This window comes from Vicia villosa, unplaced genomic scaffold (genome assembly GCF_029867415.1).
Source record: "Vicia villosa cultivar HV-30 ecotype Madison, WI unplaced genomic scaffold, Vvil1.0 ctg.002453F_1_1, whole genome shotgun sequence".
Lineage (NCBI taxonomy): Eukaryota > Viridiplantae > Streptophyta > Magnoliopsida > Fabales > Fabaceae > Vicia > Vicia villosa.
In genome coordinates, this window is record NW_026705933.1 from 47,604 (window position 1) to 66,335 (window position 18,732).

General features: G+C 32.8%; 1 protein-coding gene and 1 pseudogene across 1 annotated transcript; both read right to left on the reverse strand.

The window, feature by feature from the left end:
• Positions 1–1,300: 1,300 nt before the first annotated feature.
• On the reverse strand, positions 1,301–5,376 carry LOC131638872 (phosphatidylinositol/phosphatidylcholine transfer protein SFH6-like; annotated as a pseudogene).
• Positions 5,377–8,251: 2,875 nt separating this feature from the next.
• LOC131638861 (NAC domain-containing protein 40-like) lies at positions 8,252–8,887 on the reverse strand. The gene is made up of 2 exons (XM_058909406.1): positions 8,471–8,887; positions 8,252–8,386 (listed from the first exon to the last, which is right to left on the reverse strand). Exons 1-2 carry the CDS (start codon positions 8,885–8,887, stop codon positions 8,252–8,254), a joined length of 552 nt encoding a protein of 183 aa, XP_058765389.1.
• Positions 8,888–18,732: the final 9,845 nt, after the last annotated feature.

Genomic DNA, 18,732 nt, shown 5'->3' on the forward strand with positions numbered 1-18,732 from the left:
AAAATTTATTATCTTTTTTTTAATATTATTTTATTTTTAATACTTCAAATAGTTTTTTTACTTAATAAATTAATCATTAATTTTTTAATAGTTTCTTCTTAAATTTAAACCTATAAATAGATTAATAAAGATTAAATATTAAATAATTAATATATTAAACTAATGAAATTTTAAAATTATTTCAATAATATCCCATACAAAAATACTTAGAAATGCAATGTGAAAATACGTTAAAAAAAAGCAGGGTTAAACTTGATAAAAATAATTTTAAATGAATTGAAAGTTGATTTTTTTTTTATAAAAAATTGATTTAAAAAAGTATATCTATTAAAAAAAATCTAAAATATACTTAACTTAAAATATATATTAAATATTAACGTATGAGACATGACAACTCATTATTAGCAAGAATAAAAGAATTAAATTTATGAATTATTAAAATTAGTATTAAAATTTTATCAAATAAAAATGTTTCCATCATAGTCACTCCCTATATATATAAACATACGCCAAACAAGGAAAAAGACAGCGATTTTTTTGGCTTTAGGCAGCGCTTTAAAGCGCTGTCTATTCCCCCGCTGCCGTAGGTAAAGGCAGCGCTTTTTTTCACCTTAAAAGCGCTGCTAAAGGCACCCTTTAGCCAGCACTTTTACCTATAAAGCGCTGCTAAAGGCCCCCTTTAGACAGCGCTTTTTTATTAAAAGCGCTGCTAACGGCTCCCTTTAGACAGCGCTTTTCTAAAACAATGTTTAAGAAAAAGCCTCTTAAAAGCGCTGCTAACGGCTCCCTTTAGACAGCGCTTTTCTGAAACAATGTTTAAGAAAAAGCCTCTTAAAAGCGCTGCTAAAGGCCAACTTTAGCCAGCGCTTTTGTCTTAAAAGCGCTGTTAAAGGCCCTCTTTAGGCAGCGCTTTTCTGAACAAAATTTTTAAAGAGCTTTTAGGCAGCGCTTCTCTTTTAAAGCGTTGTCTAATGTCCACGAAATTTTAAAATGTATCTATTTAAAAAAGGCTTGCCCTAGGTTTTCACCACATTTTGCACCTGTAATTAGCATTACAAATTTCAAATATAAACATCAAACCCAACACCATATAAACAACCACAAAAAACTCTATTTTTCAGAGCTAAGATGCTAAGAATATATATATACTAATAAACTTTGTATTTTTTATATGCTAAGATGCTAAGATATATATATATATATATATATATATATATATATATATATATATATATATATATATATATATATATATATATATATATATATATATATATATATATATATATATATATATATATATACTAATAAACAACAAAATTACATCCAATTCAATGAAAACAATTGCATCATCCAAAACATTGTTATTTTTTTACACAAGTCAAAAGGATGCTAAATATCTACTTTTTCTTCTTGCCAGCAACTGTAACCTTTTTACCATTCAATGTCCTGCAATTGCATCAAACCATTACAATCACAAAACAGAATAAAAAAAAAACCAAAAACAAAATAATATAAAGGTGAAAAACATTCTGCATTAGTGTCCATAAAACCATTCTACATTTGCCACGAATGTATTTCAAACGGCCTACATATCACTAAATAATCTATGTAGATAAATCAAATATGTCATCCAATATAGGACCTGATATTATTGTGATTGAAGCCAAATTAAGTAAAACTACCTGGAAATATCCTATGAAGGTAGACCAAATATCCACTTAGATCCTTCACAAGTGTGTACAAAGTTCATGCTTTTTCTATAAACAAACTTTCCTTCCTCCATAATCACTTCATAAACCTCCCTTTCTTTCTGCATAAGTAACCAAAAAAAAATAAGTTAAACCACTTATAATAGAGAGAATATTTTAGTGGCTGCTCAAATATTATATTCATAAAGTATGGTTTATTGCATTGAACACACTAAACACAAATTTAATTTAATATAATTAAGTCCTAAGATGCACCACTTGCACTCTATAATTGACCAAATTACATAGTACTTGGATTGAATTCCATCATGATCAATATGAAAAAATTATAATATAAAGTCCAATCAAATTATATATTATGTGTTTGTATTAGATGAAAGTGAAAGCACTTACTGGTCCAAGGTATTTTATAAACAGCTTCTGTAAATCAATTCTTGGACATTCGTCGCGATTTACTTCTTTTCCATCTCCAACATCCAACCTTTATGTCACAAAATCAAATTATAAAATCAATGATCAAAGTTATGTTAAATGTTAATACATGATTTAGTATTTGAATTAGAATGGTTTAAAAATTTTACCAGTAGAAAAAAGGTTGAGTGCTCTGGCTATGAAACCAAACATTATAGTATAAGTGCAAGTTGTGTCCATATCGATGTCGAGGATCAATCTGCAAATTACAAGAAAATTTTAATTTTCAATTAATGAGATTAATTTGATAAATAAATGTGAATGAATGTTAATTTTGTTTTAATTTAACCAGCTTCTTAATTAAAGTCAATAATTAGAGATATGAACTTACAGCTTCAAGCCAATGTCTAAGTGCTAATTTGTGTGCTTTATCATCTTTACACAATCCTTTTCCCACCTACCAACAGCCAACAAACAAAAAAAGTTAATTGATGACAAATTCTTAAAAGATTGTGTCGGAAAGTAAATGAAAACTTTGAATTCTTCTCTATGATCCAGTCAAATATATAATTGAAAAATCCAAATTAATATCTAATCAATTACTCGCCCAGTCAAATGTATAGTTTCTCTATGGTCCAGTCAACTAGCATATATATTTTGGTAAAAACAAAGCCTAAAACAAAGCCTAAACTTTGAATTCTTCTGCTATTAATTTATGAAGTAACTAAGATGGTATTAGAAACTATACCATTGGATAAGACACCTTATCACATTCAATTACTCGCCCCTCATCATTAGTAACAGTTACTATTTGTCTAGAGCATTGTATTTCCCCATTTAGAACCATCTGCATTCATAAAACTGTCTTAGCTGAGATGCGATAGCAGAAGCAAAAACAAGATAACTAGCATATATATTTTGGTAAAAACAAAGCCTAATATTTACATAATCAAACCTTCATAATGTTTGGATCTTGCCATGGTCCTTTATCAGACCTCATACAACCGCCTTGTTCTGCGCAAGTACAACTACCACCAAGAAAATCTGGCAGCTCATTGAAAATCACAAAGATAGTGAGAATGTCTTATTGATAATACAAGTTGACTGAGAAATAACATGATTAAGAACATCAATGTATAGTTACCTGACGTCAATAATTTCAAATAACTTATTCTGGAACTTGTTTCCTAGAACCTAATTGAACATTAAATTATTTAATTAATCCCATATATATAGTCTATCAACTGTGAAATATTATTATTTGATGGAAGTACTTCAAAAATAAACAAACATAACTAATAACTCAATAATTAATACATACGTTTATCTTTGAACTAGTTTTGGGATCAAGAAATGTTTTCATTGTGTTCCAAAGAAGCTTGAAACCAGGTCCAACATTGATTATGAACATTCAGCATAATGTCTGCATTGAATCATTTACAACAAGTTAGAAGAGCTAATAGAACAATAAATTCAGAAACCACAAAGAATTGAAAACTATAAAAAAAAACTCATGATGAAAACAACATACTTCAGGATAGTAGTCACCATCAATTTTCTGCAGCCGCATGATGAGATCCCTTGCGGTCTTTGAGAAGTTTTTGAAACCCTACAGAGCATAAGGAAGAATAATGCAAACCAGTTATTGACTAAATTTAAGTCAAATCGGTGCCAAGAAAATTTTCAAGTCAAGATCATTTAGACAATAAACATACCACACCATGAACATCCAAAATGGTTGTACTTGAATCATTGTGTCTCTTTGCAGCAATAGAACAAGCAGGAAACTTAACAGCAAACGTTTTCTCAAAACCCTGTACATGGTATTTTAAATACCTTTCCATGGTAGTTACTTGCATAAGCTTATTGGGATCAACTTTACCTAGCCTCTCAATATAAATAGGTCTTCCTTCCTTATCAACGCCATGATAACCATGTGGATAGTATTGTAGGACTTCATCAAACTCACTGAACTCAAAATCCTAGAGGAAATCAAAGGAGGGAAAGTATGAACAACAATTTCAAGAAGACTAAAACATATGGAGGATCAATTTAAACACGATTAACCAAAGAATAAAACCCAACAAAAAAAGGTTGGATATATTTTTAGATTGGATTACTCACCTCCATAATTGTATCAGTACCATACTCTTTCCTCCATTGGATCATGTTAGCCCACATGTGCTTTGCCTTCTCGACGTCAAACTTTCTTGCTTTCAAAAATCTGCAATAAAGTCAGGTAATTCAAATTTTAAATTATAATCCAAGTTAAACATGTCATCTGTAAAATCTCCAGTTTAAACATGCTAAGATACCCTCTATGCAAAGCACAAAATGCCATATCTTGTATGTGTAATTTGAAGTATGAATGTTGTGATTCAAACCAAACTACATAGATGACTAAATCAATGACGAAATCATTAACCATGCATTAGTAAAGATCACTGCAATCTCTATAACTAAACTAGTAGAGAAAAAGAGGCAATTTATATATGATAATCTATCTCATCCAATTCACATAGTTAAATCAACAATGAATCAAAAAATCTCAGTAACCTCAATAAAGTATGATAGTCATCGTGTCTAGGCGGCAACAAATTCTCCAAAATAAGAAAATGTCGAAAAGCATCCACAGCTTGCAGCTCCTTAACATCTCGAACATCCTCAATGGCAAGCGAATTACTCCGGCTCGCATTCTTTCTCCGGCTTTTCTTCCTGAGAGAATGCCGAAACTTACTGGAAGCATTAATCGCTTACTTTTTCAAACTCCCAATTCTCGTCCTCCTATCGTCTTCGGAATTCTCAAAATCCGATTTCCGCTCCCTTCTTTCATCATGCCGTAAACCCTACTGCAATATCAAAATCAAACCAATAAGAAATTCTGCAGAATTTAACAAAACCTTTTGAAACCTATATCAAATGCAATAATTAAAGATACTTCAAATAGAATAATACAGATGCAATGAAAGAACGAACAGCAATGAACAAACATCAACCTTATTCGTCTTCCTCATCTCCTTCAAACACGCACCCATAACTTCAACAATGGCCTTATGAATCCCCATCACGTACTTACTCATCGGAACCCTAATCCCCATCATGTACGAACCGTGTGTCTGGATCCCACACATTTCGAGGAGAAGTTGATGAAACCCTAACCGGCGGCGATGGTGAAAGCGATTTCAGAAACGGAGAAGTTGATCGGTGAATTGTAGAGAGATAGAGTTAGAGAGAGAAACAATTAGAGAGAGAAAGTGGAGAGAGAGAGAGAGAGAGAGAGAGAGAGAGAGAGAGAGAGAGAAGGAGGGTTTGAATAGATCTGATCAGATCTTGGAAGAAGCTTCTTAGAGTTGTTGAAATATTTTTTTGGGTTTGGTTTTCCTATTTTTTGTTCGCAGAGAAATGACAATTTCAACGACCTCGTTTATAAGGTCTTTTGTTTACTTCACTGTTTAGGCAGCGCTTTTAAGATATATTTTTTTAAAATTTATTTGACTTTAGACAGCGCTATTTAGAAGTGCTGGCTAATGTGGTTTTTTACCAGCGCTTTTTAAAAAGCGCTTTTTAAAGCAACCCTTTTAGCAGCGCTTTTCAGAAGCGCTGTCTAAGGTCGGGTTTTTAGCAGCGCTTTTACTCATTTTTGTATACAATTTCCGTGTTTTAATTTTTATTTTACTTATAGCAGCGCTTTTGTATAAAAGCGCTGTCTAAGGTGCGCTGTCTAAAGGCCTTTTTGGCGTAGTAGATGTAAGGAAAGAAATATAGTTTGAAAGATAGCCCTAGCTGAGACAATTTACGAGATTTGGCGTGGCAAAAATGATATGTGTTTTTCGCAGAAAAGCATAGATCGTACTCTGAGTGAGAGAATCATACATAATGTGAAAATTCGTTGTAACATGTATAGAAAACTAAGCAGAAAGATTCTGAATTATGCTTAAATTTAATTATTTTGTCTTCCATGGATCTTAGCGGTCGGATGCACTAATTGTTTTTGGATAACGAGAGAAGTTCACATTGACTCCAAAAATAGAGAGTATGAAAGAGCATCTCTCTATCATCTAACATATAAGATAGTTTATTGATTTGAAAATTACCATTTTGCTCTGCTGGTCATACAACGCGCCACGTAGATGGCTTCAGCTTCCTTCTATTGCTTTTCTTTCTTTTCCTGCCTTGGCTTCTGTTTTGCAAACAAACCTAGTGTTTTGAAAAATATTATCGAATATTATATCCTTTCAATATCAAATTTCCATTTATTCTATAAAACCCGAAATACTTCTAAATCTTTTGCTTGCTGCTTTATCGCATCAACAAAGAGGCCGACATCTTCGCTATCTCCCCACACGAAATCCCCGATATTGATCCACAAGTGGCTTGTCACCAATTGAACCTAGACGTCGGGTCCAAGTACATATCCAAATGACAAAGAAAACAATCTCTTGAAAAATCTGAAGCTACTGAGAAAATAGTGGGAGGTCTATTAGGCGCCAACTTTATTTTAGAAGTAAAGTATGTTAAATGGCTGTCTAATTATGTTCTTATTTAAAAGGCCCCGATCATTTGGATAATGTGTATTGATTACACAAACCTTAATCATGCGTGTCCTAAAGATTTTGGTGTTAAAATGTTGAGTTTTTTGTGTTACAAATTTTGGCTATATTTAGGCATGATTGTTTATAACACATGAAACCGTGTGATTGTTGATTGTGATAACATGTTTTCTATGATAAATTTATGATATGATGACCATAATTGTGTTTAGTTGATACCATAATGTTTTATAATGAAAATGTGTGATCTTTGAAGCTTATGTGTTGAATTATTGTGAAAGATCCGGATTCTAGTTTATTGATACAAATCAAAGGGTTTGAAATTTGAATCAAGGGATCAATCATGCATTTTTATGACTCTAATTCGAGTCACAAATAGGCATGATTCGAGTAATGAAGGGACAAATGGTAATTCTTTCAAAGATTTCCACATATCACGATCCGTCCCTTCTATGAAAAATTTCATTTACTCTTTCCTCAAACAATTCCCTTCTCCATGAAGGATGTAGGTTTTTTTAGTGAATATCTTAAAGACATTTTTCCTCCGGAGGATATTAGTCCTTAACAAAAGTTAGGCTCTGATGCCACTTGTTGAACAAGTGACTTTAAGCACGCGGAGGGGTGAAATGCAGTATTCAAAATTTGTGACTAATTTTATATCTTTCTCGATTAAGATCATATTAGTAATTTTAAGTGAGTAATTTGCACTTGAAGTAAAATAATGAAAATATATTACAAAAAAAAAAGGATAGGGTTAGAAATATTGAACCATAGATTTATACAAGTTTGGTCGAATGCTGGACCAGTCATGTCTCCAAGAGGTCTTCTTGATTAAACATTTGCTTGTTGCTCACTCTTGGAGGCTGAAGCCTTTGTTTATTCACTTTGAAATGGATAAAGCATACTCGTTTCTAAAAAGGTTTTCTAGAGTTGCGTAAGGGCAAAAAAAGAAGTTTGAGGAGTTGAATTGATTTTATACGGATATAATTGTCAAATGTCCAAGCTATACCGCCTGTATTCAAACACTTTCGGAAAGATTGGAAATTCATCCAGCTCACCAGTTTAATCATTTTTTTGAAAAGAGCGAGACGGGTTTAGTCTTTAACTCTTTAAAAGTGGGTGTGTATCAAGTGGCCAAACTATGCGTCTTGTAATCAGATACTCGTGAGAAATGTAGGAAATGATTTATTTATTGAAGATATAAAAATGAGAATAAAATTTACATTTGAATGATATAAAATTTTGACAACCTTATTATATGGTATTTATTATATGGTATTCGATATTGCTGATAGACAATTCATAAATTTTAGACTCCAAAGTAAAATTTTAGATCCCAAAGTAAAATAAGTGTAGAAAGTGTCAAAGAAATAAGTTGCAACTATCAAAATATAAACATAAACAAGAAAAAAATATAAAAAAAAATGCAAAAGAAGAATAAAATATACAATAGAGATTACAACTGAATAGTTTAGAACTGTGTAATAATTTAGATATTTATTATTACTTAAAATCCACAAAAACAAATTGGAAAGCCATGCTTTTATTCAACTACAACATATCTCTCTTTGAATGCATTCATACGGAGAATTTCTCAAGCTCATTATAACTTTCATCACAATCAGTTTCATCAACATCAGATAAAGGCCCAAATTCATTATCCACGTTCATCTCTATTGGGCAATCAAATATTCTACAAAGAACAAAACCATCCTGCAAAATATTTAATTGAAAGTTGTTAGAAGTTAACAAAAGTTACAAAAGTAAAAAAAGAGTTAGTTTTCCCAAATATCATACCTGCGGATTGTCTACCAAAGCATATTCATACATAGTCCAATTAGTTTTTTCTGAATCATTCGGGGATTTTCCAAGATAGAAAACAAAGAGAGTTTTAGTTCCTAAAACTACGTTATCTGCATTAGTAATATTACAAACATTTCCTTTCTTCTTCCAAAATCCGGTCTTGCAATATCTTCTTTCCTCGTTAATTTTTGCAGTAAAACAATACCAGTGCCAGTGCCTACCATTGTAGATTGAATAGGATGACGCGGGAGACAATTCGAAGGGATCAGACTCATATAGGTTCATCTCTTTAATCATGTGAGCGCCATTGAAAATATGGAGGTCTTCATTATTTTTGTTGGCAAGGTAATAGCCAATAAGAATCTCATCATTAGGAATGAAAACAACACCAGGTGGAAGAAAAGCAGCCATTTCAATGAAACGAGAGACAAAGTTAGAGATATAATGAATTATTAGTGTGAGTTGTTGAAGATGATAAGCTCCCTGATCAGAGTAATATTTGTTCTTCTCAGTCTACAACTCCTGCGACATGATCAGTAAGCATGCATGTAATAAAAATATACATATTAATGATGTCAATATATATTATATATTCTTTTTAAAATCAAAGAAATTGAAACTACTCAGATCAGAACAAAATATAGGTGCAAAATAAAATGTTGCATACCATAACCAATGTAGATACAAGCACCTTCCTTTGTGATTTTCTTCCTCGTACTGGCTTGGACTAGAGACAACAGAAATGATTTGAAATTGGCTTCCTCGTACTGGCTTGGATTAGAGACAACTGAAATGATATGAAATTGGCTAAAACTAAAGAGAGCAGAATGAATATAAATATCAGCAAAAGAAGGTGCAAGTAAGGAAACAATTTAGAGATATTATTACTTTAACGTTAAAATTTTAAAATAATTTTTCTACCTTACGTAATTTTCTAACGAAATTTAATGTTTTTATATTTTTTCTATCTTATTTCATTTTTCCCTTTTAAATTAATTCCCCCCTCTTATATAATTTCCTATCTTAAATTAATTTTTTGAAATAACTTTCTATGTTATATAATTTTCCTATTTTAAATTAATTTTTTAATATAATTTCTATTTAAATTAGTTTTAAAACTTTTTCCATCTTATAGGATTTTTCTATAAGAACGTGTTAAGTCTATATTTTTTTTTTTTTTAACAAAAAGTTGATGGTTTATAAGTACCACCAACTTGTTTACAAAGAAAATACTACATTGCTGCTGCCAAGGATCGAACCCTGGACCAACAGCCTACACCCGCTCAGTCAGCTTGTTAAGTCTATATTATAAAGGCCCATAGTATATAATATTTGGCGAGTTTGTGCTAATATGTGAAAGTGTTCTGTTGACAATCAAAAGTTTCAAGAACTTTACTATTCACCATTATTGAAGAAATTAATAATTTTTTTCGTCTATGATAAAGTATTTTTTTAAAACCAAAATAACCACATAATATTAATTAAATATTTTCATCCTTGCAATTTCTACTAGGCCCTTGACGAAATATTGAAAATGCCCTCTTGAGTTCAGATATATATATCCGAAAGCATCAAAAAGTTGATTATAAGAACTCGCACTAGGGGTGCAACCCTTACAAGCCGGACAACCTATAAAGAATTGAAACAATCCAATGGTAATTTATAGCAGTCATAAAAACTACACGACAAAAGCGGATTATAAGAAGCTAACCAACTCCAAGAAAGAAACATAACATTGAAACACATCTTATCGAAACTATAAGCAACGTTGTCAAAAATCATGGCATTTCTCATGATCCAAAGACTCCAAACAGTAGCAATCCAAATAGAGTTAATTTTCTTCCTAGCTTTCACATTTTTCACCTTCTCTTGAATTATACCGAAATCCAAAAACTCCGCTAACGTGAAAGGGAGATCCTCCCCTAACCAAAGATAGATCCACCTCCAAAAAGCCTTCGCCACATTACATAGAAAAAACAAATGAGTAGAAGTCTCCAAATGAATCTTGCAAAAGTCGCAAAGAAGGTTAGAAGAAATATCAAGAACTCCTCTTTTACTCAAAGAGTCTTTTGTAGGTAGTCTATTGATACACACCCTCCACATAAAAATCTGAGTTTTGAACGGGACAAACGAATTACAAAAAATCTTTAATAACTTCACCATAGAGGGCATCCACGACATCTCTTTACTATCAGCCAGCAACATTGAAACGCTAGCCACCGAGAAACACCTGTCCGGATTCAATCTCCACCGGAATTCGTCAACTCCTTCCTTCTCTAGGTTGACCGACTGCAGCAGGGCCAGCAGCTGCAGCCACTAATCTTTGATGGTGCTGCTGGCCGCGGGTAACAGCTCCAAAAATGCAGCACAGAAAATACTGGCTGTTTGCCATACAGCCTCATCATCCTCCCAAGAAACCAAATCAGCCACTGTACAGAACTTATTAGAAGAGATTTCAAATAAATCCGGAAACTTGAAACACAAAATTTGTTCGCCTATCCATAGACCAAACCAGAAATGCAAATCTGAATTCTTAAAAAGGTTAGTTCGAATATGCGTTTTCGAATACCCGATGCAAGTTATGGCGGTTTCAGGGTGCTCTTACGCCGGTTTCAAATGCCACAATTTAAAAAAAAAAAGTAGAGAATTGTGGCAGTTTCCCAAACACAGTATTATTGTAGAACATGATGGATTCCATGCACCTTTGTTTCACAAAATATACAATACTTCCCTTGTGCAACATAAACCTTTGATTGCTTTGTGTTATATGTTTGTCTTGCTTTTCGTTCACATCACACCGCCAATATCTTTTTTGAAATAATATGTGGGTGTTGGATTTTTTTTGCTGGGATGTGTGGTTATTCACTAAAAATGTTGGACATGAATTTAAATGATGGTGTGGAAAAGTAATCAGGGGTTGTCCCTTTCCAGCTTCCATTTAATGCCTTCTAATTCTACATGGTTTCACATGATTACACTACAAGAAAAAGGACCTACTGTGACACTCATATTTAGTGACGTCTAGATTTTTGTCACTAGATGTTACATTTACCTACACTTGTATAACTTTTTCCATAAATTTTTTCTACCACTTTTTATATTATGAACAAATAACATTTTAATAAAAGTTATAAAATTATTATTTTCACTAAAAAACACAAAACTTAACTTTTTTTTCACTCTCAAAACTTAACTTTACTAATTACATACTAATTAAAAAATTAACACTTAAATTTTTGCAAACTAAGTTTAAGATCCCCCTCATCCACATATATTGATCTATCTAATCTTTTAATCAAAACACAGAACATCCATTTTCACCGTTTCGAAACCATTTTATTTCCCCCAACTTTCAAACCCTAACATCGAAAATTCGTCTGCGATCTTCCCAAAGCGTCAACAAACCAACCAATTTTCATCTTCTTTCTCTTCGGTAATTCAATCATTCTTACCTATTTTCAATTTTTCTCTGATTTCTCTCATTTCAACACATAGTACTTTCATTTCTAATCTTGTTCTCGTCACTGAATTTTGTTACAATTCGTCGTCACTGATTTTATATAGTTATCATTTCGTTTCATGAATTGTTTTGAAATGTTCTTAATCTTCGATTGCTTTTATCTTACAGGGATATTCGTTTATCAAAGACAGAAAACTAGGGTTTTACCTACGATTATTTTCGTCAAATTCAACTTGTTGAACATTGTTCATCATGAACTTCCTAGAGTGTGCTCCTTTTGACCGTTAGTTGTAATTTTGAACGAGTTTGAATTGAATTTCGGAATTTTGTTCGGTAATTTTGGTATGTGTATTCAATTAAAGGGATATTCATATATTGATTTTATTCGCTTTTAGGCTTTCTTTTTTAAATTTCACATTGAAGCAAGTTGACTGATAGAACATGTGCTTCTGTCATGGCGACGTGCCTTGGTGTGGAGGTAGGTTAACCATTTTCATTCTAGTACATGGTATATTTATTATTCTCATTTTTACTTCAGTTTAATTCTTCCGCACCAATAATTGGAATTCGTTTTTCCTTTATAGGATGTCCCTGATGGTGACTGATTTTGTCCATCATGTGTTTGCGTGATTTGTGGCCAAATAAAATTCAACTGAGGCGATGAGGATTGACATTTCCTTAAATGCATTCAGAGTTGCTTGGAGTGATCATGCACCATATCTTCTTGTTAGTGGCTCTTCCGATTGTACTCTTGTTGCGGTAATGATAAATATCCATTGAGCGCCATAGCGGTACTATTGATGACATAGCATTAGATAATTTAAAGATTCCATGTTACAATGACCTTTTTGCATCGTATTTTTAATTATCAAATATAGCTGATAAATTTAGCAGTTATTAACATGCTCTGTTGATGAGTGTTTCTGTTATGGGTTTTCTTACATATGCATGAAATGTGATGGGACTGTGTAGCTTGGATTTTTTATTGGAAATTATTTGTGCAGGTAAGCATTTGATTGGAAATTCCATATTCTTTATAGGAAAGTTTTAGAGTATAAGAAGAAGCTTCAATGGCCAAAAAACCTGCACCAAGATCCAATAAATCATCTGTCTACCTGTATGTTCCTAATATCATTGGTGGGTATTCCATTTGTAATTGTGGATATATTGTGTTATTCTTTGATATTTGCTTTTGTCATTTTGAAATAGCTCAACATTTTAAATTGATCATTTAACGAAACTTTCGGTAATCGAATCTCCTTGCAGTACATTCCACAAAAGATGGGATCAAAAGGCGTCAACCACGTTGCAATCATAGTTACAATTGGAATTTCATGGCTATTTGCTAAAATTTTTACCGCGGCTGGTGCATATAATAAAAACCACAATTGACTCAATTCAGTTGCTGCACTGACCGGTCTGGGTTGATCACTGCAGCTCGTTGGTCAGTCCTTAATAGTTTTGCACCTCTTACAATAGATAGTAACCATTTTAATTAGGTTTTTGCACATTTGTGCAGGATAAGTCTCCTGAATTAGTTGCAATGGGGAACCCCTTCTTTTAACGCCGGTGATATTTTCACAATGATTGTTGCTTCTCTTGTTGCCATTGTAGAGGTTTTCCTCAATCTTTTCTTTTTAAATGTAGACTAATTTACGTACGGATAGTTGATGTATATTTTTAGATATATCGATCACGAAAGATGTGTTTTTCTCCCTAAGAACCTCTTACAATGGATAGTTTTTTCAATGATACTTTATTTATCACGTTGCTTTTGCAACTTTCACCCTGGGCTATGCCATTAGCACACATATAGCATGTACTGCTTATACCTGTTAGCATCTAAAAGAAATTTCCTATTTTCTTTTTTTGATCAATGCAGTGGTTGTATGTGACTATGTTTCGTTGCAATGAGTGTGCCAGGATCATTATCCAGGTTGGTGCTTTAGTTCAATTTGATGGATAATATGAGTGTGCCAATATCATTATCCAGGTTGGTGCTTTAGTTCAATTTGATGCATAATGGAGTATGTTTTAATGAATACATTTAGGATGGCGTGTTTCTGCATGAGTTTAATATCTACGAAGCCTGCTAGGACTTAATGAAGTCATCATCAGACTAAATGGTTTTCTAAATTCAGGCTGCAGTAGCACATGAGGGCGAGACGGGGAAAGTTTCCTGAGCTAACTTTCATGATAGACTTGGGAGGACAATACTTATTATGAGAGTACTTATTATGAGACCAGGGATGCAGGTTTGAACTAAGATGTACATTCATTGTTATTAAGGCTATATATGTAGTTAATTATGAAGGCTTCTCTGTACATAACAGGTTAACTTACTCTGTTCAATTTGTTTCCTTCTGTCAGAACACAACATCAGCAGAAAATAATATCAAGCATTTAGTCTATCTGTTGGAAAATGTTGTAGTTAATCTTTCTGATGGTCAAGAACAAATGTCATGGTTGATAGACTTCACAGGATTTTCATTTAGCACAAACATTGCTATTAAAACTGCTCGTGATATTATTCACATTTTGCAAACAAATTATTACTCAAGTTAAGGAATGAAAATCAATTTAAATTTAGGTGCTAAAACCAAGCCGCATCCACCCCTGTTCCAATCTAGTATAAAATTAGATTTGAAATTTTACTATTTCGCTCACTGATGACCGTAAAAAATTATCTAGAAAGGCTTGCTATTGCTTTTTTGTATAATCCACCAAGAATATTTCAGGATTTCTCGAAGGTTTGTTCTTATATGGAAGGGAAGCACAATTTAATTAGATGGTGATATTAATTTTCAAGTGGTTTTAGCGACGAGTTGATGGAAATTGCAATAAATTATGAGTGCTGATAATCATATATAATCATACTTACTAGTTAACTGGTTATTTGTGTGTGCTAAGATTTTTGGATTGGTTTTTGATTTCAGAGACTGAACAAGAGGTTGCTTTGGCGATTTTGAGGGGAGTAGTTGACTTCAAGAGGGAGCCTTGGCCACAGATTTTTAACAGTGCCAAGAGTCTCGTGCCTCAACATTTAGGTGTCCATTATGTTTCAACAAGGATTATTATTTTTGAGTGAGCTTTGGAGACATGATTCAAGAATTGTTGGTTATGGTGACTTGCTTGGTGAGACTATATAGAAATTGCTAAGTCCAAATTGTAAGAATCTAAAAAATAAGAACATGAAAAGTTCGATTGTAAAATTTTAAGTATATAATTTTTTTTTGTAAGTAGTTCTAATTTACATTATATGAAATGAATCTTAATGTTTGAATTTAATAAAAATTTGCATAAATGTTTAGATTAAGTTATTTAGTTTTGTCATAGTTGAGAATGTATTGTAAAGTATGTTTAGTGAATAATTTTATTTTAATAATAATAATATTAAAAAATAAATTTTGAATTTATTGTATTTTAAAAATAAAATTTAAAAATATTAAAATTATATTTATATAAGCTTTAGTGACACCCACAAAGTCGTAGGTATAACTTTTGCTACTTATTAAACTAGTATAAGATATAGTGACAAACGTTTTATATTGTCTGTCACTAAAAGTTATAGTGACAATCAGTTTAGCATCACAACACACCCCCTTAAAGTCGACGCTAAAAGGAGGTGTCACTAAAAGTTTTTTATATTTCTACCTACAGATATTTGACTTTTAGTGACGAATTATGAGTGTCACGAAAAGTCAATTTTCTTGTAGTGTTAGAAATATTGGCACATTAAATTAGTTAGAATCAGTTGATGGATCTAACTTAGTCGATATTTTCTATAAGGAATTTAATTGATTTTTTTTATATTGGTTTGGTTGATGAAAAATGTTCCGGTCCTGTCCTAAGGCCTAATAAATTATGATTAAATCAATATAGAGTTTTAATCCTTTGAAACGCTAACAAATTAATGCCACAATTTTGTTTTTGGTCAATTGTGGCATTTGAAACAGACGTAACAGTATATTAAAATAGCCACAATTCGCATCGGGTTAGTATGAAAATGCAATTCCAAACTAAATTTTAAAAAATGTCACTACAACAAATTTGTCTTTTAGCAGCGCATCTACGAAAGCGCTTTTGGGAAAAGCGCTGCTATAGGTTGCGTAAAACAAAACTTAAAAACAAGGGAAAAAAGCGCTGGTAAGGGGGGGTACGAGAGCGCTTTCTAAAAAGCGCTGGTAAAGGGGGGGGTACGAGAGCGCTTTCTAAAAAGCGCTGGTAAAGGGGGGGGGGTACGAGAGCGCTTTCTAAAAAGCGCTGTTAAAGGGTGGGTACGAGAGCGCTTTCTAAAAGCGCTGGTATATGGCACAATAAGAAAGCGCTTTATAAAAGCGCTGGTATAGGGTACCTATGAAAGCGCTTTTGAAAAGCGCTTTAGTAGCTCATTTTAAAATTAAATTTTTTAAAACAAATTAAAACAAACGCGTTTTGTCTTTCATTATTCTTCATTGTTTCTTCTTGTCGTTGCACTGTTTTTCTTCACAAAGACGCCGTCACTGTTCTTCACAAGACGCCGATGCCGCCAACCTCCACAGGGCCGTCGTCGTTCGTTCTTCATCGTTCTTTTTGCCTTCTGTTCGCCGTAGCCGTTCGTTTTCTTCTTCCTTCACAGCCGGCGCCGTTCGTTCTCAACATCTCCTCTCAAAAACAACAACTTTGAATTCGTTTGGAGGTAAATCTTCTATCATCTTTCACTATTTTGTTGTTATTTGAAACCCTAATTCTGATGTGAGGTTGAAGATGAAAGTGAGGTAGCAAAGATGAGAGTGAGGTTTCAAACCCTGTTTTGCTTTGTTTGTATATTAGGGTCTGTGGGATATGTTTTGATACATTGTTTTGCTGAGTTTTGCTTTGTTTGCTCTGTTCAACGCAATGAAACAAATTGCATAGACAAAATTACTCAATGCTCGGGAATTGACTTAATGATGTCGGAATCACCTGAAATAAAAAAACAACGTATAAAATTAGAATATAAAAACTAAATGTATTACAAGTTTCTAATATTGAAATATTGAAATAGTTGAAATAGTTGAAATAGTCAAAGCCTTGTAAGTTTTGCTTTGTTTGTATATTAGGGTCTGTGGGATATGTTTTGATAGATTTTACAGTCTGTGAGGATCAAAATTGCTGTCTCATACCCAGGCATATTCAGAATTTTATTTGCAATAAAAGGTTTATGAAACAGTGTGATTTTCTTGAATTTGATAAGTTCTAATTGTGTACCGGTCTCAAGTTTAAGGAGGAGGTTATAATATGTTGAAAGGAAAACTCTAGCCAAAGCATCTAGATATTTTGCAGTATAGAAACTAACTTTAATATGTTCAATCTAACACGTAATAAAATCATTTTAAGCATACTTTTCTAGAACCAAATATTTGAGCATTTTGGTTTTGTAAATTCGAAAAGTCTAGAACATATGAACTACTTACTGCATTTTTCAAAAATCGAGTTCTAGCTAATTGAGTCTAGAACATATTTGAGCATTTCGGTTTTGTAAATTCGGGTGTTTGTAGTTACTAGCTAATTGATAATTGATTTCATATCATTTTAAAAAATTGAGTTCTAGATTGGGGTTTTTTTGATATTGTGTTAGTAGTGGTGTATTTAATTGCATCGTGTGTGTTTAATTTTACAGTTACTTTGAAGCCTCTGGTTTCTACTTGTACAACGCCGATTCAAACCTACCCGTCTCCCACATCAAGTCCAACTCAGGTTACTAGCCCTTTCTTCTTGCTTATAGTTTGTTGTTTTCTGCTTATAGTTTATTGTTTATGGTTCTATTTAATTTCAATTTAGTGTCTCTCAATCAGTTTTTTGGTTTGTGGACTTATATTACCTTGAAATAAGGTAATGTCTTCTTTAAGAAATCTGGGGTAGGCTGAAATAAGGTACTGTCTTCTTTTAGAGACTCAAACAATCGAGACAACTATAACTTCCTACCTTTAGCTAACTACCAACTTAACCAATATGAAAGCTATAGGATCTCATTAGGTATTGCTTAAGTGTTGCTTATTCACAGTAGTATATTTTTGTACTATAGTTGCATAACATTCTATTTCAAGACTTGAGTGGTTTGACAAGATTTATTTCTATTATTCACACTTTATAGGATCTCATTAGGTATTCTGATCAAGACATAATGATGATGGCTATTTCTTATCTTGACAGAATTCCTTAGTACCTGATAGAGAAACCAAGAAGCAAAAGCATTTGTTTAGCTTAATTAAGACATGGATAAAACATGGATGAATTCAAACCGATTGTCGAAAGAGTACGAGAAAGGGGTATGGGAATTCGTTAAGTTTGCGGTTGCGCACGCTGAAGACCCGATTCGAATGGCGTGTCCTTGCTTGGGTTGCTGTTTTGGGGCTAAGGTTGACGGGAATCAGTTGGCATCGCATTTACTACGGTTTGGAATTGATAGAAGTTATACATGTTGGACAATGCATGGTGAGAAAAGTAACGGGAATGTTGAGTCGAGGTGTAATACGAAGTATGCTTCAAACGACGATTGCACAGACACATACGATTATGATCGAGTCGAAGAGATTGCAGAAGCGCTTGAAGAAGATCTTGAGGATTGTCCCAAAATGTTCGAGAGGTTGGTAAGCGATGCAGAGAAACCGTTGTATGATGGTTGTACAAAATTCACAAGATTGTCTGTGGTGTTAAAGTCGTACAACTTAAAGCGGACAATGGATGGTCGGATAAAAGTTTCACAGAGTTATTAGCCCTTATGAAAGATATGCTACCAGATGATAATGTTCTTCCCAATCGAACGTATGAGGCC